The sequence below is a fragment of the Pteropus vampyrus genome, unplaced genomic scaffold (assembly GCF_000151845.1).
Source record: "Pteropus vampyrus isolate Shadow unplaced genomic scaffold, Pvam_2.0 Scaffold5, whole genome shotgun sequence".
In the NCBI taxonomy this organism is placed as follows: domain Eukaryota; kingdom Metazoa; phylum Chordata; class Mammalia; order Chiroptera; family Pteropodidae; genus Pteropus; species Pteropus vampyrus.
Genome location: NW_011888786.1, coordinates 1,542,934 through 1,564,810, shown reverse-complemented (window position 1 = coordinate 1,564,810; position 21,877 = coordinate 1,542,934). Strand labels below are relative to the sequence as shown.

At 47.4% G+C, this 21,877-nt stretch overlaps 1 protein-coding gene across 4 annotated transcripts in view; it reads left to right on the top strand.

Annotated features, from left to right (window-relative positions):
- Positions 1–9,056, top strand: part of TAPT1 (transmembrane anterior posterior transformation 1) — a 48,292-nt gene extending 39,236 nt beyond the window's left edge. For all 4 annotated transcript variants that reach the window (XM_023534036.1, XM_011364922.2, XM_023534035.1 and 1 more), the window contains 3 exons: positions 1,348–1,424; positions 4,668–4,828; positions 6,629–9,056. In XM_023534036.1, coding sequence (XP_023389804.1) covers positions 1,348–1,424; positions 4,668–4,828; positions 6,629–6,846 — 456 coding nt within the window. In that variant the 3' untranslated portion in view covers positions 6,847–9,056. The remainder of the gene's footprint in view (positions 1–1,347; positions 1,425–4,667; positions 4,829–6,628) is intronic.
- The last annotated feature ends 12,821 nt before the right edge of the window (positions 9,057–21,877 follow it).

Below are 21,877 nucleotides of genomic sequence, written 5' to 3'. Positions count from 1 at the left end.
CGCCTCCTAATTGTTCTTCATTAGCAGCATCTAAAGAAATATTGTTTAAAATGTATCTCATGTTTATTTAAGAGACCCTAAAGAACTCTTCCATCTGATAACATTCCTAGATAAGGTCAGTCATTTTCCCTGATTTTCCATTTCCACGTAGCAGATACCGTAGCCCCTAATATAGGTTCCCCCCGCTATCAGAATGGAGAGCGTTTCTGTGAAACCTCATATGCTGTGATGGTATAAGTCGAAGAAGCAGTTACTGTTAATTTATCTGTCTTTACTTCGTTCACCACAATCAAAATGCTTAATTACACCCAGTTTTACACTAAACGACAACCTTTGAGTTGTCTTAGGCTTTTCCGATACCACAGGACACAGTCTGGCTAACAGATGCACAGAGTAAATCAGGACAAAGCACAAAGGCCCACAGGCACGGTTCCCAGCTCAGGCACGGTGGTGGCTTGAGGCCGAGATGCCGAGTGCGGTGCCCAGGCTGGGAGGTCGGCTCGGCCACTCTTGCTGCTTAGGGCGTGAGCTGCCTCTGTAATGCCTGCTGCAAATCAGGCGCTGGACGCTATTTTCGCGTTTCACCTTTTTTAGTAGAAGCGAACTTCCGAAAAGTGGGGGATACCTGTATATGGGCACATTATTAAGCTGAAGCTATAATATATAAATATTTTCTGGTGACAGATCCCACCAGATTTATTTCGCAAACTTCCAAGGATAATGCTTTTACTGCTATATTTCTGTGAGATAAGAAAGAATATAAGTATTTAACCATAACTGTCCAAAAGAGACAAAATTTCCGATCAGTACATAATTGATTTTGTAGTAGTATTTAGTTTTGTTCATATAGTACAAACCTCTTAAGATTTTCTTTTCTCTGTGCTCTCTGAGGGTCCCTGGGGGTTCTTAAAAAGAATCGAGGAACAAAGGACGATAAAAGCAGGAATAAGGGCAATGCCCGCTAAATGGTTCTAGCTCTGGTAGGGACACATGTAGCACGATGAAAGAGTTTGTATTTCCAGAATAATTCTTTATTTTCTAAATCAGCTGATTTGCATCTCCATTAGGTACACGTAAACGTGATTCATGAGCTAGGTGTGTAGTGTCTGACCTCAGCTGCCAGCATTAACATCCTAGATTGACCCAAATAATCCACATCTACCACAAAAAGCTTCATAAGCTGCCACAGTTCAGTACGAATCAGCCAATCTAGAACTGCTTACTTGGATCAGACAGAGGCCACAGATGTGTGCCCAAAGTGTTAAAATCAGCATAGAGAACTTGATTTAAATATTAACTAATAACTCTGTGGTTGTGTGTTTTGTTGTTTTGGTTTGTTTCTGGTAGCTCATCAGAGTTGTAACAAGCTCAATTAAAGTACAAGGAATCCTGTCATATGCCTGCGTCATACTCTTCTATTTTGGGTAAGATGAACTATTCTTGACTATGTTTTTGGTTATACGGTAGAGCATAAATGCAAGATGTAATGGGCATTAATAGCAGCCACGTCACACCGCACCGCTCAGACCGTCCCTGGGGCCCCCTCGTCAGCTACCTCCAAGCGTGTGCGTGACTCAGCTCAGCTCCGTCCAGTTGAGCACTCCGCTCTTCGGTGCTGTCAATCGCACTTTAGATTTTATTTTAATCTTTAGTGAAATTGTTTACTTCGAGCCCTTTTTTGCTTAGGATTAAAGCTTCACCTATATTTTCTTTTATAAAATAAGATCTGCCATTACGTTCAGATAATTTCCTGTGTTCAGAAACTTCTGAATTGCTGCTGTGTCGGCACATTGACGGTTTAGCATACTGCAGGCCCGTGACATAAAACCCGCAGAAGACGTAGAAATGGAGAGCTCTGCCTGTGGCTGCTGAACTTTTATCTGCACCTTCGTTGGTCTCATGAAGCTTAGTCTCTGGTCGGGGGAGAGAAATGGTCAGAAAATAACTATGAAATGGTGATTTTGCTGTTGTTAGTTTTCTTAAGAAGTGAATTTATGATAAAGTAGCCCAGCCCAGCTTTAGATGTATTTACTTAAAAAGAAAAAAGGGACCCTGTCCCCACCCTGGCTTCGGTCGTGCCTGAGGGGTTAGGCCCGGAGCGAGGTCTGTGCGATGTCAGGACTGAGTATCTCCAGAGCGGGGAAGTGGGGAGAGCGTAAACGCGGCGGTAGTAACTTCGGCTGTGGAGTCACGCGGCACCTCCCCCTCGACATCAGAGACGCCTGTGTTCACCCGCTTTCCCATTTTGAGTATGTTTCCTGCATTGCTCTCTGCCTGTTGCCTGGCATGTGACAGGTTCTCCGGAAGTTTCTGTGGCAGGAACAGTCACTTCTGCTTGTCGGCACCGAGCACCATGAGTCGGGAGTACGCTTCCCACGCCTTCCGTGCCGAGTTCAGGTGCTGCAGCTAATTTCACCCTCCTCAGTGGGCACGGCCCAGAGCCAGGGGCCGCTCCAGTGCCGGTCTAGGGACCAGCTGAAAAGGAGACAAGTACCTGCCTTGTGTCACTCAAATTCTAATGGGAAAACAGACAATAACCAGAAAAACAAATCGCTAGAACGTGACAGTTGGTAGGAAGCGTCAGGTGTAGGGAGACAGAGTGACGGAAGCGGTGGCCTCAGAGCAGGCGGCAGGGCCTCTCTGGTGAGCTGACATTTCAGTGGAGACGGCACGGAGCAAGGGAGAAAGCCATGCAGGTGCCTGGGCAGAGAGCGGGCTCGGCAGGGGGCCCCGGGACAGGCCCTATGCGAGGACCAGTGGGGCATCGGGGTGGCTGGAGCACAGAGGTCCAGGTGGAGTGTGTGGGCGGGGACCTGTCTGTGGGGGTTGGGGGGCCAGGCTCCAGCCCAGAGGGAAGGTGAACCCCCAGAAGGTTCCGAGCAGAAGAAAGCTAGATCCTCTGGCTCCCTGCCAGGCCCACCCTGGCTGCTGTGCAGAGAATGGACTGGAGTGTGGCGAGCAGAGAAGCAAAAGCCAGGCCTGGAAGTGTCACGGCCGTTGCAGGCAAGGTGACTGTGGCTGGAATCGGAGGGGCAGCAGCGGGCGGTGAGGATTTGTCAGCCGCGTGTAAGTTTTGAAAGTGGAGCTGGACAGGATGCGCTCGCTGATGCATTGATTGGATGTGAGGTGTGAGGGAACGAGTAGAATCACAGAGTTTGGGGCTCAGCAGTTGGGGTAATGGGGCGCCACGTGCTGAGCCGAGGGAGCCCGTGAGATATACTCATGGGTTTTGTTTTGATTTGTGGAGGGTTGCGGTTGGAATCAGGGTTCTGGTTTGCATCTAGGAAGTGTGAAATCCCAGTAGACATCCCCTAGGCCTGCCAGGAAGCGGAAGGTGTGAGTCAGGCGTTTCCGGCATAGGTGGGGCTGGGGGCAGAGTGCGGGGCAGAGTGCGGGGCATAGTAGGGGGCGTGTGTGCCGGTGGCAGGGCCCCAGTTCTGCGCTGCTGGGAGTGAAGAGCCTGGGGCAGTGACCGCGGCCCGCCAGGCCCCTCCTCACCGTGCCCCCTCCGACCTGTAATGTTACTGCCAGGATTTCATCTCAGAGTGAGAGCCAGCACCCCTGCTGCTTCCCTCACTGAAAACCGGCAGGACGGCAGGGATGTCCTTGGTACCGTGTCATTTAAGGGCCCCATTGTGAAGAGATTCCAATGTGAAGGTTTGGGGTTTTTTTCCCCCAGAGTTTTTGACAGATTTGTGTCAAATACCTAAAAGTGTTATGTACCTTTGGGCCTGGAAATCCCCCTTCTGAAATTGTAACTATCTAGAAATTCTTTTAAGGAAATACAGATTTAATATAAGTTTTCCTAATCAGAAATTTTTAAATTAAAAAAATATTCAAAATAATCTATTCAAAAACTAAGGGCTTTGGGGGGCTTTGTTTTATGATAACCCATACAGTGAAATATTATAGGTTTATTAAAATAATGTCACTGAAGAATGTTAACTGATGGGAAAAAATATTCATGATATATTGTTTTTTAAAACAACAGTGATGATGATAAAATAACAGAATTGGGTGACATTTCTGTGCACTGAGCACTGTTCTGAGCACCTTACCAGAATCTTCTCCTGTATTGATTGACAGGTTAAGAAACTCACTCAGGTCCACGCAGCTTCTGAGCAGTGGAGTCAGGGTTTGACCTCACACACTTGGCCCCCCGAGTCTGTGCCCTGGCTCAGAACTCCAGTCCCCTATTGCCTTGTAAAAGGAGACCCCATTCAGAACAGCAGAGCACAGATGGGTGTGTGCTCAGGGCCGGACGGCCGAAGGCAACACGCCGGGTGTGCTCGTGATGAGCAGCCGGCTGTGGAATCACACGTTATTTTATGTCTTTGTTCATCTGCATTTACTAAATATGTTTGTTTTGTCATAAGAGAATAAATGTTAAATAATTTGGATAGAAGAAGAGAATAAATGTTAACTAGTTAGAAGATACAACTTTTAAATGGTATAAGTTCTTATAGTGAGAACTAAGGAATTTATCACAGATTTCCCGGCACCATAAAGAAGCCTCAGGAAAGTCAGGCTTTGCATTTGTGTCTGAGGCCCCGGCCCTGGCCCCGGCCCCACCTCCCTTCACCACGCCCTGCCCCTCCGGGTACAGGTGGCCTGTTCCTGACTGAGATGAGCCCCAGCAGCGGCTGGCTGTCTCCTTCTGGTTTTAGGTTGATATCCCTGAAAGTGCTCAACAGCGTCGTGCTGCTGGGGAAGTCGTGCCAGTACGTGAGGGGGGCCAAGATGGAGGAGAAGCTGTTCGACCCTCCCCCCAGCAGCGCGCCCGGCAAGCCGTCCGGCAAGTCGCAGAGCAAACGCAAACCCTCCCAAGGTAGGTTGGGGTCTTCCCAGCGCTTCTCGGCTTCATTCTCTGAAGAGTCAGTTGACTGACTCCCTAGTGAAAGAAAATCAGTTGCGTCAGTGTTTAGCAGATACTTTCAAGATTTGATTTCACTTTGCTTAGTTGTTATTTCTAATGTTTCTGTTCGGATCTAATGCGGTTTTTACATTCATTCATTGTTCAATAGATGATCAGTGAGCACCTGTCACGTGGGGATAGACAGTGAAAAAAGGCAGAGCTTATTCTAGGTGGTCAGGGAGAGAGGAAGAAAGCCAGTCCTGAACGTGTGTGTGTCGGGTGGCAGCGAGCGAGGGCTGCGGAGGAGACCAGAGCGGGCTGCGGGAAGGGAAGCCAGGGACGAGCAGCCAGCACCTCCCTGGGAGGGGCGTCCCAGGCAGAGTGCTGGGGCGTGGGGGGACAGCAGGGACCGGGGAGGCCCAAACTGAATCTAGGAGGCTGCAAAAAAGTGGGATCAGAAGATGGGTGGAGAGGGCACCTCAGGGAAGGGACCAGCACGAGCCAAGCCCCAGAGGCCTGAGGAGGCGTTCAGAGAACTGGCAGCTCCGTGCTCCAGGAGTGGGGCTGGCTCTGGCGAGGGCCAGGGGAGGAGACCAGCTGGCCGGAGCCGTCTGAAGGGAGGGCGCGCTCAGGGGAAAGGGAAATAAAAACTCGTGTCATCACTGGAAGTGTTTTTGCATTATAAAGAACACGTAGGTGCTGTTGCTGACGGTCCAGCTAACTGGAAGTTGGCACTGGGTCCCTACGTATCCTGAATGCTAGGCTCCTTCAGAGCGTTAAGAAAGTAATAAGCGTCAGACTTGCTCGCAGGGGCCTCCAGGCTAATGGGAGATTAACCTTTAGGACACTGCATCTCACCCGAGCCTCGTCTAAGAAGTGCACTTCAGATGAGCGAGCGTGTATTGGGGTCTTGGGGGTCAGGGGACCACATGCCAGAAGCCATTCAGGAAGGTATGTCAAGTCAGGCAGCTCAGGCCCGATCGGAGGACGAAAAGAGGGACTGACTCTCAAGACAGCGTCACGTCCATTGTGTTTGAAAAGCAGCTGAAGACAGAAGCCGGGGCAGGGCGGCAGGAGGGAGGGGTCGCCAAGGACGGCGAGCGTGCCGTCGCCTCCATCGTGGGCACGGTTTCGGCAGCCGTGTACATGCGTCGGCACGCATCAGATCGCTCATTTTACGCGTGCACGGTCTGCGGTGTGTCCTTTTTCCCTCACTGATGCTGCTCCTCTAAAGACCGAGTGTCTGATTCAGGGTCCGGTGGGTCCAGGCCCCAGCCCAGCTGTCCCCTAGGCCGGGCTTCAGGACCCCAGTGGCCCAGAGTGAACGTTCGGGTTTTGTTTGTTGGTTTGTGTTTACCTTGGTTTTGAGCGCTCAGTCTGGCTGAAGTGACCGCACATAACAGCAACTCCACGCGTTAGCGTCCACCAGCCCTGAGCTCTGACGGTGGGAGCTCCCGTCAGTACCTCCGGTCTGGCAGTCGCCATATAGGACTTCGTCGCGTGGGAGGGGGTTTGCCCTTAGGAGTTCTGATCGTTCCAAAATCGGGGAATGGCGTTACTTGTGTGATGTGGTCCACGTCATAGCCCTGCTATAAAAGTTTGATTAAACAAATGGCATCGCCTCTGAGTTTCATCATACGTTACGGCTGCTTTTACAGCGTGCTTCACCGTTGTCGTTTACACTTTCTTCCAGTATCACTTTGTTGGTGAGCTCGTATTTATTATAAGTTGCGAGGAAATCCTTTTCTAATTAAAGGATCTATTTTTCCACAGAAGAAAACCTGTCTGCCTCAGTTACCAGCCAGCCTGTCCATCAGAAGGAAAACATCATACCCTTACTCGTGACGAGCAATTCCGATCAGTTTTTGACAACTCCAGATGGTGATGAGAAGGACATAACGCAAGAAAACTCTGAATTAAAACACAGATCCTCAAAGAAAGATTTGTTGGAGATAGACAGGTTCACAATCTGCGGAAACCGGATTGACTGAATTCTGAGGCTCCCTGTGCCGAGCGCCGAGGCCTGGGGCAGCCAGGCTGTGCTACCGGGACAGACAGATGCTAAAAGTGGCACTTAAATATTTATTTAAAAACTTAAATTATTAACGGAAAGCAAATCTTAATATCTTTCTTCCAGTAACGTGGTCTGGCTGAAGGTCAGGTCACGGGACAGCAGCGACCTCCGGCCTTGACTGTCTGGGAACTTCCTTCCGCTCGGAGAAGCAGCGGTCACTTCCGGGCCTGACGGGGACAACCTCAGAACCACTTTTGCTCTGTCAGTTCGTGCTTCCAGAACATCGATTTCTGCCTCAAGGTCTCTTGGGTATGAGGATACATACCTGGAAAACTGTGAAGCTTCTACCATGACTTTACCTTCCTGTCTCATACTGTTTTCACAAACAGTTTTCATACTCTACTTCATCTGCCAAAGCGTTAAAAAAAATAATTACACTTAAGTCAAGATAAATGTTCTTACCACCGGAATTATCCTTGAAGATGTATCTGAATTAATCAGAATAAAAGGCTACCTTAAATAAACGATGAGTAATAGTAGCATTTTATAGAAAAAGAAACACCCTAAGCCAGTTTGTCTATTTAAAAAATATTAATTAATGAAGGTTATGCATCCTTGAGAAAATGTTTCATAATTTTCCAGTTTACTCTTTTAAAGTAAAATGTAAGCTGTGTATTGTTTAATTGCAGTGGATAAAGTAAAAATTTCCTGGCAAAAAGGTCCTTTTTATACCGAAAAAGCAGAGCAGTGTTAACTTTAATGTATAGTTAACTGGTTTTACTTTAAAACTAATGGCTTCAGAAATTGTTACAGTTAAAAGGATTTGGTGTTGAATAGGCTGAAGAATTGTCAGTGTACAAAATTCAAAGATGTCGTCTGTAACTAGGCTTTTAAGTAACGATTTTAAAGTGAAAATTCTGAGTGGCTTGGGCAGCATCATCTTGCTTGGGCAGCATCATCTTGCTTGGGCTTATAAAACGCATTATCTTTCTGTCTGGAGTGCCAGGGGGCGTGCCCGTGCCCGGGGCAGGGTCTGTGTCCTGTGGGAGAGTGCCTGTGTGGGGAGGTGTGACTGTCAGGTGTACCTGAGCTGGGGGCGCAGAGAGAAAGTAAATGGAGTGTTTGTGGCGTGTCGGTGGCTGTCTGGGCATGGGAAGGCGTTTGTGTATGGATGTTGGGAACAGCCGTTAAAAGGTGCTTTTTGGTTTCGTTTGAGATCAAGATTCTGTTTCGTCTTAATTACTAGTTTGTGGCCTGTATCATAGGACAGGTTATTTTCCATCACATTTTATCTTGAGAAACCTTTCTGCATTTTTATAAAAATTTTACAACATCTAATTTCAGAGTGTCCAGATGTCACTGGTAACTGTTATTTCTTTTGATGTTTTCATTTTAAAGCTCAGCTCCTGTCCTGATATTGCGGGCACGTGACATGCAGAGGTACATTTTAGGGGATTTGTCTATTTCCTGGGTGAAACAAAAGCAAACTATAATGCACTGGCTGTTTATTTGAACTACGAAAGTGAATTTTAATGTTTCGCATTAACTAAAGGAATCTGAAAATTAATGTTCACATAGGATAAAAGATGAAACTGTATTACAAAAATGCGCTTGTGAGACCGTGAAGTATCTTAAGTTAAAAATGAAAAGACTTAATTGCTTCATGTATGTTTCGATGAAGCCCCATTTTAGAATTTTTTTTTTTTTTACATCTTCTCCACCGAAAGAACAGTGTCCACGGTGAATGGGGATAGTTTTGCTTTGCCAAACGGAGCCCTAATCAGAGCAGGAATGTGATGAGGGTGTATCTTTCGATTCAGCTTGAACCACTCTGTCCTTGTGCTGTCAATTTCAGAAGATGTTCATTTCCTTTGCAGAATATTTTGGGAGTTCTGAATGATGTTCATTTCTTCTGTTAAAATGGCATTTAGTACTAATTTTATAAGTGCATCTTGTGTGAAACTCAATAAATTCAATTTTGTAATCTTTTTTAAAAAGGTCACCATTTATTTTGATAATGTTTACTGTTATATTTGATGGAAAATGAATTTCCCACTCTGTAATAAGAATTTATTTCTCATTTACAAGTGACAGGACTATGTGAAATATTCTTTTGGTCTTAACAGCAACAAAATGTTTGATTTTTGTCTGTGGGGGGAAAAAATAAAAGGCTGGGCATTGATCATAGACCATTCAATATCTCTCAGTAAATGAAAGTACTTGCATTTTACAGATGTTCTGAATGTCACCCCATACGCTTTTCACATCTGGGAGTCAAGTTCAAGACATTACTTTGGTTTTAAAATAAGGCACAGCATAGTTCAGACTCCCATTAGCTTCTCCTTTGGAGTAGAAGCCCAAACACCAGGAGCCTTCGGGCGCCCGTCCAGGTCCTGTCCGTCCTCTTGGCCTCTGGCTGCACCTGGTCTTCATGCTCTTCACGCACAGTCGTGGAAGGAACTCGTTATAATCGGGTCCTCAAATTTTTTCCTTCCTTTCTTGGTAACTAAGCAGAGGAGGACATACATTCACGAAATAATTTAAAACCATGACGTTTCGGTATGTTTCCGTCTCATCTCTCTATTCTTTGAGCGGAGATGTATTTTACACCCGCGAGTGAGGTACTATTTTTAGATGCTGGGATCTAGTGAGGAAAGTCCCTGCTCTTCTCGGGGAGACCGATAGCAAACAGTCAGCTAAATAACATCTGTTGGAGACGTGTCTAATGGCAAAATGATCTCTCTGGTTTATTTCAGTTCTAAAATAAATCTAGTTCTTTAACATTTTTTATGTAAGTCTGATTTTTTTCCTGTCGGAGTTGCTGAAAATGAGATCGCTGTACAGCAGTTTCAAATACTTCTATAAAATAGAAATAAGAAAATGCATTTTCACTAAAGACTGCTAGTTGTCCATCAGCCTCTTTTGTTCCATAAGTACAAGAGTCGTAGCTGGGCACATTGCTGCCTAGTCGGGGACGACATTCCCAGGTCCGTCTTGCTGTTCCATGTGGCCAAGTGACTAATTTTCAGCAAGGGAAGGAAGTTGAAGAGGTAGATGCCATGAGTCCCCTCCACCTCTCCCTTTCCCAGCAGCCGGAACCCAGAAAAGGTGCTTCCGCACCCCAACCGTGCAGATAAATGTCCAGCACTCCCAGGATGGCAGAGCCACCGGAGGGAAAGGACCTGGGTTCCTCAAGGCCTCTGCGGAGCAGAGTTGGCCATCACTTTGCCCATCAGTTGAGTCTGCATGAAAGAGAAATAAATGCCTTTGTTTCTAAGCCACTGAACTTGGGGGGTCCGTGTGACAGTTCCCATACACTAGGAAGTCTGGTAGGTCCTATTTAGAGATTTCTACACAAATGGAGTAAGGCATTAGACCAATCTCTAAAGCACATGCTTCTGGAAATACTCTGGATTCTCACATTTATTCTGTTGTTTTTAGGGGAAAAAATAAAGATATGCTCCATTTATTCAGCAGTCAGCCTCCCCTCTTGAACTGATCATTAAACTTGCTCGTAAGTGGCAAAGTCCTGTTTGTCCAGTGCGCCACCAGACAGGCCTTGCCCCTTCTCTCAGCAAATTTGTGTACACAGTCGAAGAGCAGATGATGAGGATAGCCTGACAGCACAGAGATGCGGGAGCAAAAGGAGTTAGTATATCAAAAGAGCAGCCAACACGTCATCAGGGGCCAGTTGGGGGCCAACAGTGCCATGCAAGTGACTGCTGAAAACACGCCTGTGCTGTGGCTCAGCAGCAGGTGTGGCATTCCTTGGCGCTCAGACACCTAGGATGTTTTGGGTTATGTTTCGTGAAGGAGGAATGTACAATCGAGAGGGCAAGTTGTTTAAAAAATCGGTGTTCTAAGGGAGTCTTAGTGATGTGGAAGTGTGCTCAGCAAACACAGCCTCGCTCTTCCAACTTTCAGAAAGGAAATTTCAATCATATACAGCAAATCAGGGAAGGGTACTTTTGGGCATAGTGTAGTATTGTATCTGAAGTTTGATATTTAACGAAAAAGACTAAGTAGCTGCATAATGTCTTTTGCTTTTATCTTACAACTTTATTTTTGGCAAGTGAGGAGGAAACTCAGGGTCCTTGAGAGTACACTTGGCACCTTTGTAAGGGGATAGATCAAGAATTACAGAACGCATAAGCTCTTGAAGCGTCAATCACCTGCAAAGTGGGTAGTTATTTTTGAAACTATTTTCGATAAACATATTCTCATTTCAATTTAGATATGTCTACATAAGAAAGTAAATATTGGGAATGGTCAGAAGTAGCTATAATACCAGGGTTCACCAGATAAGTGACATACAGCAAAAGCTGCATCAACATCTTGTTGGGCTTTATTTAACAAAAATTAATTGCGCGGTCACTGCGCAAAGTGCAGAAATGAAGATATGCTCTCTGCTCAAAAGCTTGTCTATATTCTAGTAGGGGGACTGTTAGTTACATCGAGAGGGCAGTCACAGTCCATGAGATAAGCACTACATGGACACAGGTCCTGGGCGTAGCAGAGCACCTGACAGGAGACACAGGAAGGTGTGTGCGTGGGCTGCCTGTAAAAGTGAGTAGGAGTCAAGTGGATAAAAAGGGAAATGGAGGTCAAGCGAAATGTGAACAAAGCACCGCGTGGCTGAAACAGCGTGGCCGCAGCGCGGGCCTCCATCCACTCACTGGACCGTAGCTGAGGCCTAGTGAGCGCCGCCCACCGTGTCGATGTTACAGAATCACCTCCCAGAATTCAGGTGCACGTGCTTGATGGCGCTGGGAACCCAAAACGCTGAGGTGCCAGTGCTTGGAGAGAAGGCCTTATTCAACTTGGCCAAAGGAGAGGATGGGAGAGCGAGACCTCGCAAACCCGTCCTCCTCAGAAAGCGAAAATAGAGAGTCTTTAATGTGACTAGAGAGTCACGGGGAGGGTGGACTTGCAGGGAACGAGAGAAGTCTGTTGTTTCAGTCAGAGCTTTTTTTGCATCAGGCTCCTGGGCGTCAGCAGCTGGTCGCAGTGACCTTGGAGATAGTCTTCTGTAAAATGAACTCATAAATTCTCCTCTCGACCCTGAAGTTATCTTCTCCCAAAGAGACACCACCTTAGCAACTTATTTCTACGTTGGTGAGAACAAAAAAGCCTTGAGCAGGAAGAAGAGTGGACAAAGGCTGCTTTCTCCTCCACCCCTGGCTGGTGTCACCTGGCTGTGGCTTGAAGGAAGAGCTGTAGTGTAGTCATAATAACAGTACTTTTTAAAGCAGTACTTACTAGGCATCAACCACAAATCATCATATAAGGCCCTTTTAATTTATACCTCCTCCGACCTACACGGTGTCCCTGCTAAGTCCCCATTTTACAGATGTGGAAACCGAGCCACAGGAGGCTCTTCACAGTCACCCAGCTAGGGAGGAACAGGACCAAGATTGAAGGCTTGGTCTCTGTGATGGCAGAGCACCCGTCCTCAGCCCAGCTCTGCACAGAGCCCCCATCAACACACGCAAGATTTTTTTCTTTTTTTATAATTCTTTTTCAATGACAGTTGCCGTGCAATATTTACTGGTTTCAGGTGTACAACATAGTGACTAGACATTCATGTAAATCAAGTCGTTTTCTAACAAAAGCATTGGCAGTTAACAAATTTCCCATTCTTTCTGACCTCCTTTCGGTTGACATTTTCCAGACTCCCATGAAAATCTCCAGAGGTCGGCTTGGCTGAATGATATTTTTAGAATTTCAATTATGAATGGATTGTTCTGGTTTTGCTTCTTATTGTCGAATCACCTTCTTTTCTCCATAAGGAATCGTGCCCGTGTGAGGCATAACAGCGTGGATTGATGGGTGATGACCGGCACTTTCCAAAGAGCCTCTCCCTGGCTTGTCATTCCCCCCGTGAGGCGGGTCCTTGTGCCACGCAGAAAACCGAGGCCCGGGTTGTCCACGAGTTTGGACGCAGTGCCAGGGTGAGAGAGGACGGCTCCTACTGTAGTTTGGGCACGTGCTTGTTAATCAGACGGTCGTGATGTGCTCCGCACAGCTGTCCCCATGCTAAGGGGAGAGGACAGGGCAGGGAGAGCACCGGACTTCCTGCCTCGAGCAGTGGCAAGTACCACACATTTTAAAAGTTCTTATTAGTTTGAAACCTTAAGTAACACACGTTTATTATAGAAAAGTCGAAATACTATTAAGATAAAGGGGGGAGCGGGGAGAAGAATACCTTTAACTGTGCCACCTAATTTGGTGTATGTTCTTTCCAACTTTCTGATAATGTACACACACACACACACACACACACACACACACACACACACACAGGTTTCTGCATGTAAATGTGTCTCGACAGGACTCTACACACTGGTTTACAACATGCTTCATTTCCTTTACACATGGTGGGAATTTTTCCATGCAAACAGTTTAAAATATTTTCAATGGCTACGTAGAATATCACATATGGCGGTACCGTAAGTTGTTTAATCAGTTCCCTTTTGTCGGGCATTTGATTATTTCTTTAGGATAAATCCCTGGCGCTGGAATTCTTTGGGCCAAAGAGCCAAATGACTTGATATGTGCATTATGAAATGGCCTTCCAGGGGCACGTGGTGTCCAAGAGCTCCTGGAGCTTCACGCTGTCACCAGCCGCAGGTGGATGACTGTGCTAATCCTTGCCAACCTTATAGGTGTTTTAAAAAGGGCACCTGGTTTAAGAGTGTGATTAACTATTTTTAATATGTTTATTAGATAGTCTTCATTTCAGTGATATGTGCATTCATCCACACCTTTAATTTTTCTTCTTGGTGTCAGCCGCAAGTGGGGCTGGGAGATGGAGACCCAAAAGCCTCCTGATGCGCCTGGACCAGTGCTGTAAGACGTTTTTGATGGAGACCTCTCCTAGGAAGTACATTTCCATTGTGACCCAATGTACACACACATATGTAACTGAAAGGTAAACTCTCACCAAACAGTACTTACCTACACTCTGAAGGCCGGAAGTCCGAGACGAGGGTGCCAGCAGCTCTGGGTTGATGGGGATCCTCTTTCTGGCTTGTTGTCTTCTTGTGTCCTCACACGGCAGAGAGAGGGGAGAGCGAGCAAGCTCTGCTGTCTCTTCTCAGGAGGGCACTGTGATGCTCATTGTACGCGTGAACTTCACTGGGCTCAGGGATGCCCTGAGAGCTCGTGAAACCTTCCTGGGTGTGTCTGAGGCTGTTTCTGGAAAAGGTGAGCGTATAAGCGCGTAGACAGAGAGATCGGTCCTCGGCAACGTGCGTGGGCATCACTCGATGCGTGGCCCTCCACGATGACACAAAAAGATGAAGGAAGGGCGAATTCTCTCTGAGCCAGAACGTCCACCTTCTCCTGCCCTCAGGCCTCAGAGCCCCTGGTTCCAACAGGGCCCTCAGACTCCTGGACTTAAACGAGCAGCCGCCCCAGTTCCCAGGCCTTCGGACTCAGACTGAATTATACGCCTGCCTCTCCTGCTTCTTCAGCTGGCAGGCAGCACAGCTTGGCCTCCACAACTGCATGGGCCAACTCCTATAAGAAATCTCCTCGTATATGGCTATGTATCTCCGATCGGCTCTGTTTCTCTGGACCCTCACAGTATAGGCACGAATCCCACTCATGGGGCCTTCAGGACCTCATCACCTCCCAAAAGCCCCATCTTCCAGGATCCTCACATTAGAGGTTAGGATTTCGTGGGGTAGAGACTGTCCCAGCACTTCTCTGCCGTCTGGCCTGTGAGCTAGAAGAAGGAAAATATTGCTTCCTGCACCCTCCCCGCCCCTGCCCCGAAGACTGTCTGATGGTAACTGATATTCACTCTGACAGAAACCAGTATGGCTCCCCTACCTCCCACCCGGTGCTGGTTCCTGGAACAGGCCGCTGTCCTGACCTGGACAAGCAGGGAAGTGACGTCCTGGACCTGGTGGCATTCACGTACCAAGTGACGTCCTGGACCTGGTGGCATTCACGTACCATACTTGCGGCCATCCCCCACCCCACACACCCTTCTTTGGCTCTCGGCGAGAGGTGCAGGCATTCGCTCCACCTTGCGGTTGCCTGAGGTCTGCCTTGTATGTAAGTTTCTCTTAATAAACCGGTCATTTCCAGACTGGCCGAGTCAGCCTCTTTCTTTGGTCTTCCCCTGCCCTCTGCTTAGAGGGAGGTAGACTTTCGGGCGGGGACCTTGTCCTGGGTCTGTGTGCACTGACAGATGGCAACGCAGCAATTTGTCGGGGCACAGGGAGGAGAAACAAACGTGATTCAGTCCATCAGAGAGAGAGAGAGAGGTCCGTGGGCAGGAGGAGTTCTCGGGTGCCCAGCGCCCGGCAGCCTTTCTCGCCTGAGTCTGTTTCTCTAACGCGGGCCGAGCCCCCTCGGGGCTGCTCGCCAAGCCTGACCTCTTTCTCCAGTTGTGCTCAGGTAGCAACTATGTCTCTGCTCCCCTTTCCTCCCTGGAATAAGTTTTCCTAACGTCTTTTCAAGTACACAGTCATCGCAAAAGCTCCCCCAGATTCTGTTTAAACTCATCGTCCAGAGACGCGCCCCGGGTGGCTTTGCACACCTGTCAGGCAGCACACGGGTCATTCTCAATGGGGCCCATGTCAGCTGGAGCCGCAGTGCGTAGAGCATCCGAGGTCTCGGATCCAGCCCGTGGGACACGTTGCTCGGCATCCTCTTACTTCCTGCCACGGTCGTTGCCCCAATACAGTAGGCTGAGGACGCAGCAATCGGCTGGAATGATCCCCATTCTGTCTACACCGGACACAAAATCCGTCCCAAAAGACGGTTGTGCTCAGGCTCCTTCACGTTCAGAAATAAAGCGGTTTTGTTTTCACCAGCGTGTTTCTCCCATTCCGTTGGAGGAGGGCGTCACCAAGTCTTCGATCGTGTCGCATCCTGCTACTGTTTTAATGAAAGTCCCGTCTCCTGTCAGGTTGGAGTGTCAGCTTCCCCGTCATAAAAGTCACGGCCGGCGATGATGGACAGAAAAGCAACCCCAGTCCCGTGAAGTCTCTGTGAGTGGACTACGGTTCGAAGGGAGAGATTATCTAACAGGTTATCACGGATGCTGCGAAAGTATGTGCTCCCTGCACGGAAGAATCTTACATCAAGAGAATCTCAACTCATTATCTTCTGTTCACTTATTCATTCATTCAGCAAACCAAGCAAGAAGAAGATTCTCAAAGAATCACTTTTACTGGACCGCAGCGTCTGTAAGAAATCGCTTCTGAAACTCCCAGTGGTACTTACTGGAACGACGCTGTACTCGATGTGTTTCTACATGTTACCTGCCTCAAGTCGTTGTTGGAAAATGGTGGTCAATAAGGAATTAATGAATGGAGAAACAAAATCTTCATTCTCTGGCAAAGTTGGGCTCCCCTGGCCTGACAGCTGAGAGCAATGATCATGACGTGATGATGATAAGACCTTATATCTTGGTAGGACCTGATACCCTCTGGACCGTGTTTTCATTAGTTATTTAATGGAGGAAATCGGTTTAATTATGCTCATTTTTCCAAGTAGGAAAACAAGACCTGGACAGGTTAGATAACCCACCCCAGGTGACACATCTGGCTAGTGGTGGAGCCGAGACTCACTTAAATGCAGGTCTCTGACTCACGATTCTGGGTCTGTCCCACCAAGCCCCCCGAGGAGGGCACCCTACTGCCATTGCAAATTAAATTCCTATGATTTCCTAATTAAAACGGCATTAATTAGCTCCGTCATATTAACACAGATGACTGCGATCGATGTAGTCTTTCCTCCACTTCGCAGAGGTCCTTTTGCTTCCAACTATTTAATTAGGTCACAGGATCGCCCCCCTAGCAAACTGCTGACCCAATTTGAAAAGCTGAGGCTGCATCTCAGTGCAGAAGTAGGATTTTAACTGGGAACTGGAATCTTCTCTCTCTGCGTGTATAAGCTCGGTCTCGGCTCCCAGGGGCAGCCCTGGGAGTTTCATCCTAGAGTGGACCATTTTCTCTCTCTGCTGTTTTGCTCAAAGGACAATAAGCTTTTATTTTTAACTAGCCATTTGGAACTCGCCAAGAGCCTGCGTGCCATTGACTCGTTGGATGTCCAGGGTGGCCCCGTGGGGTTACGACGAATACTACTTACTGACTTGTGTATGTGACGCGCTTCTTACCACATCTGGGCTCTCTGCTCGCAAAGTGCTCCAGGCGCTCCAGGTGCTTCATTCTGCAAATACACGTTTAAGCCAGGTGCTGCGACTATCTGTAATCTATTTTTATAGATAAGACCCCAAGACTCACAGCAAGCTCACAGGAACACAGTAAGTGGCAGAGGCAGGGTTCAAACCGGGCAGTCTGGCTTTAGACTCAACAGGGAATCGCTGTTCCGTCCAGCTCCTTCTGCAGCCTGGGGCCATGTTTGCCATTGGTCCCAGAGAGCAGGAGGGGCCAGCAGAGCAGTGGAGGGTCATAGCATTGTCCTCTCCTCTGGTTCAGCACAGGGAGCTGAGCGGGCAGAGAGAGGGACCCACTTCTGTCGATGGCATGTTGGGTGCCGACGAGAGGGCTGGGTGCTTGCCACACAGTCTTAGTTCTCACAGCAAGAAGGACAGTCCTATCTCAGGTTCATAAATGAGGATGCTGTGGCGAGGGAGGCCACATGAACTCACTAAGGTCATGCAGCAGGTGTGGCCATGAGAACCGAACCCCATTTGCTGACGCCAAAGTGCCCTTGAGGCCCAGTGAGGAGTGGCATCAGTGTCCCCATCCAGGATCTGAGAAAACAGCCCCACTGGGGGCTGGTGCCAATTGTGGCAGGGCCTATGGCCGCTGACATGGCCGGCAGTGCAAACCAGGCTCAGGCAGTTAGTCAGCGGCTCCCTTGTGAGAACCTGTCATGCCAGGTCATTTGTTTCCTAAGGATCAGGGGCCAAGACACGTAACAGAACATGCTGTCCTCATGGCAGACCCGAGGAGTTGTTTAAAACAAAACAAAACAAAACGCACGCTCACATTGACCATGGTGCTTCCTTCTGAGTAAGAGTGTGTAATCAGCCTGCCTTTTCCCATGGGGACATGGAACCAGAACAGGACCCACTGATGTGGCCTTGGCATCCAGCAAAGCTGGACGACGACACACACAGAGGGGGAGGGACCCGTTTTCTGCATTTAAGGAGGGTGAAGTCTCGAGATGGGGCTGGAGCCCCGTTTGAAGAGGACTTGATGAGAAGGGAGACTGAGAAGGTGAGGGGCCCTGGAGGATCCCCTTCCTCCAGATGCGCTCCCACGCAAGGCCTCCCACCATTTCGTTAAGGAAATGAAAGTGGCAGATAAGGCCCCCCCTGCTGTCCAGAGCCACTGCACCCCAGGCCCAGCATGGGACCATGACCTTTCAGCCCCCACGCAGCTGGGCAGGAGAGGGGTGGGGTGAGCGCTCCTGCAGGTCCTCGGGAGGGGGCGTCCACTGCCCCCTAATTGTTGGGGTGGGAGTGGGGTCAGGGGATGGAGAAAATCCCAGCAGCCCCCTCCTATCCTTGCACGAGAGCTGAGCCCTCTGGCCAGAGGACGGTGGGACGGACCAGGAGGCCGGGCTCCCCAATTCTCCCCTCCTGCCTACCATGGGGTAGGAAAGTAGACCTCGAAAGATCAAATTATTCAAGGCCAGGTGCTGGCTACATTCTTTATGCTCTAGCAGGAGGTTTGAAACTCCTGTGTGGAGCTCGGGGTCTCCCGAGGTATTTCGAGGGCTGCTGCAGGAGGTGGGAAGGGATGGGGAGCCACAGGGAGGTCCAGGGACAAGGAGGTTCAAGTATGGGGGTGGGGACAGAGGGGCTCCGGAGCACGGAGAGTGGGGCGCAGCGGGATTCAGGGGGCAGATTCTCCGCTTCCATCAGTTTGCTTCGTGGCTGTTCTCCAGACGCTGTTGCTGGGGTCACCTTGCCTGGACACCTTGCCACCTTCCCTCAGTCAAGCCCCGCCTGGCACAGCGAAGGTCTGAGCAGTGCCCAGGCCTTTGGACTGTGAAAATTTTCATATTACCCTTGGTGCTAAATCAAAGGTTATCTGGTAAAAGGTTTCTGCTGTTTTAATAAAACTATTGAAAACTCTTCTACTCCACAAGCTACCTCTCTATGTCCTAGGTTCCACATGGGGCCCATAAGTTGACTTTGACACCCAAGTATTTTCAATTGGGGCCATCAATGGGGGCCAGAAAATCAGAACATTTTGCATAAAAATATAATTTCTGGTTTTTAACTCGCTCTAGTCCCATCCCTCATTTTCCAGCTCAGCCGTAACCTTGAAAAATAAGTCCACATTCCTAGTATTGAACGAGCAGGAGGGAGCTGAAATTCTTTCAAAATGGCATTCCCAAAGAATTACCATTATTTGAGCTGTCTAGGGTTCCCTGGCAGACCTGCTCAGAAGCCTCATCTTTATTTAAGCTGACTCAAACTCACCCGGTGTAAATGTCTCTCCCACTAGGGTGGCCATAACGAAAGTAAACAAATAACTTTTAAAAATAACAGCTGTTGTCAGGGATATGGAGGAATTGGAATCCTCACACATTGCCCGTGGGAATAAGAAATGGTGCAGACACTATGGAAGACAGTTTACTGGTTGCCCCAAAGTCTACACATAGCATTACCATATGACACAGCAGTTCTGCGTATAAGCAAGAGAAAGAAAAACACGTCCGCATAAAAACGTGTACGTGGATTTTCGTAGCAGCATTGTTCAGGATCAGCAACAAGGAGAAACAGCCAAATGCCCATCAACATCAAACGGATGAACAGAATTCCACAGAACGAAATATTATTCAGCCACAAAAACGAACGATACATGCCACAATATGGACGAACCTTGAAAACATGATGCTGAGTGAAAGAGGCCAGATGCAAAGACTACATAATGTAGGATCCCATGTCGAAGAAACACCTGGAATGGGCAAATCCACGGTGACAGAAAGGGTGTTAGTGGCTTCTAGGGCCGGAGGTGGAGAAAGACTGCTTAATGGGAGTAGGGTTCCTTTGGGGGTGATAAAAATGTTCTGAAATCAGATAGGGGGGATGGTTGTACAACCTGAGGAGTATATTAAAAACTACTGAATTTTACACTTCTACATAGTGAATGGTATCTTCATGAAAATTTTTAGTCAATTAGCAAATGTAGAAGGAGGACTTTGCTATGACTTTTGCTACGTTGTAGATCCAGTTTCCCCTCCGGATTGCACGTTGGATAGCGGCCTTTTATAGCTGAGGTATTCTGACGTTTTGAGAGAAAAGAATATGGATATTTGCTCTGGATTTGACTGGAGGAAAAATAAAAGCAGAGGCTGGTTTTAAACCATTTCAGGAGCTGGCTCTCTGTGGCGGTGGTTCGTTCGCTGGTTGTGTAAGCTTCTTGCTACTCCACTTGTGCCTAGAGAAATTGATAAGGGGACAATTTTAAAATCTAAAACTGAAAATCAATAAACAAATCATGGAAATTGTCGAGTTACAATAAAAAAGCATGAAGCGTGAAGAATATTGGGAAATTATACAACGGCTAGGATATCGCTAAACAAACAATAGAGAAAAAAGACCAATAGAAAAGAACATATGCAAAATCGATTCTTGAGAAAATTAATGCGTAAACCCAATAAACGTAAAAATGTACAATCTCTCAGGTAACTTCAAAATTACAAATTGAAACACTAACACGAGACCATATTATGCCTACCCAATTAGCATAAAGATTACAAAGATAAGGGTTGTGAGAACTTTTCTGCATTTTCAGCGGGGACAATATATTAGAGTGGATTTTCTGGAGGGCTATTTGACAGATGATACTAAAAAGTGGGAAGATACAGAAACTAAGTATGTTTAGGGGTCAGAAATGATTAGCAACTCAAGTTCTAGAATCAGATAAACCTCCGCCATTTACTAGTTGTTTAACCTGAGGGAAATCATTTAGGATCTCCAAACTTCTATACTGTATCAGCAAAATGGGATTAATCATAGTACCCACTTCCTAACACTTTCTGTGCATTCATTAATCCTGGCAACATTTGTAAAGCACTTGACTCAGTCCCTGGCCCTTACGAAGCACGCAACAAATATTCAGTATTTTATTATCATTAAGAATTTATTCTAAGAACATGTGATGTTTATCACAGTGTTCTTTATACTGTAGGGGTTTGAGATGAGCCACCCCAACGTATTTCTCAGCGATATGCAAATTATTTTGAGCTAAAGGGAGCTGACCCCCCCTTCCCTTAACTACTCCTTCCTTTAACTACCTGGAACTTAAATCGAGGGCCTGGCCGGTAATAAGAGATTATCAGAGATCGTCTTCCGACCTATGTATAGGTTGGGGCAAACTATTAATTACTGAACATCTGCTGTTCTTATTCTCTCGAGAAAGCCCTTCCTCCTCTGAAGCCCCGAGGTGCCTCGCCTCATCCCTGGCTCAGAATGTCACATACAGACTCATTTTCCCTTCTGTCTCTGAACCTCTTGTGTGTGGGGGGTCCCCATATGTTCATATGTAATTAAATTTAGTTATTTTCTCTTTTTAATCTGTCTCATGTACATTTCATTATTAGACCAGCTGGAAGAACCTGGAAGGGTGGAGGAAAGTTTCTCCTCCCACCCCCCACATCACTACCACGAGTTCAGATGAGGTCTGGAAATCTGGAGCGTTCACATAAACCAGAGTTCAACTACAGAACAGGTTCCCATGCAGATATTTTAAAATGTAATAAAATCTTTATTGACACAGAAAAATGTTTATGACATATTGCTAAGTGAAGAAAACCAGGCTAAAACACTGTAACATGAAACTATGTATATAAAAAGTCTTCGCAAAGATTCCGAGCACATGGGTCCAACCGCTGAGTGACGTGTGTGATCAGACCAAGCGATTCTCTTTCCTTACGTAATTTTTAAAAATATAAGCCTTATTTTGTAAGAACAGTTTTAGTTTCACATCCAATTGAGTGGCAAGTACAGAGAGTTCCCATGTACTTTTTGACCCCACAAAGGCACAGCCTCCCCCATTACCAACACC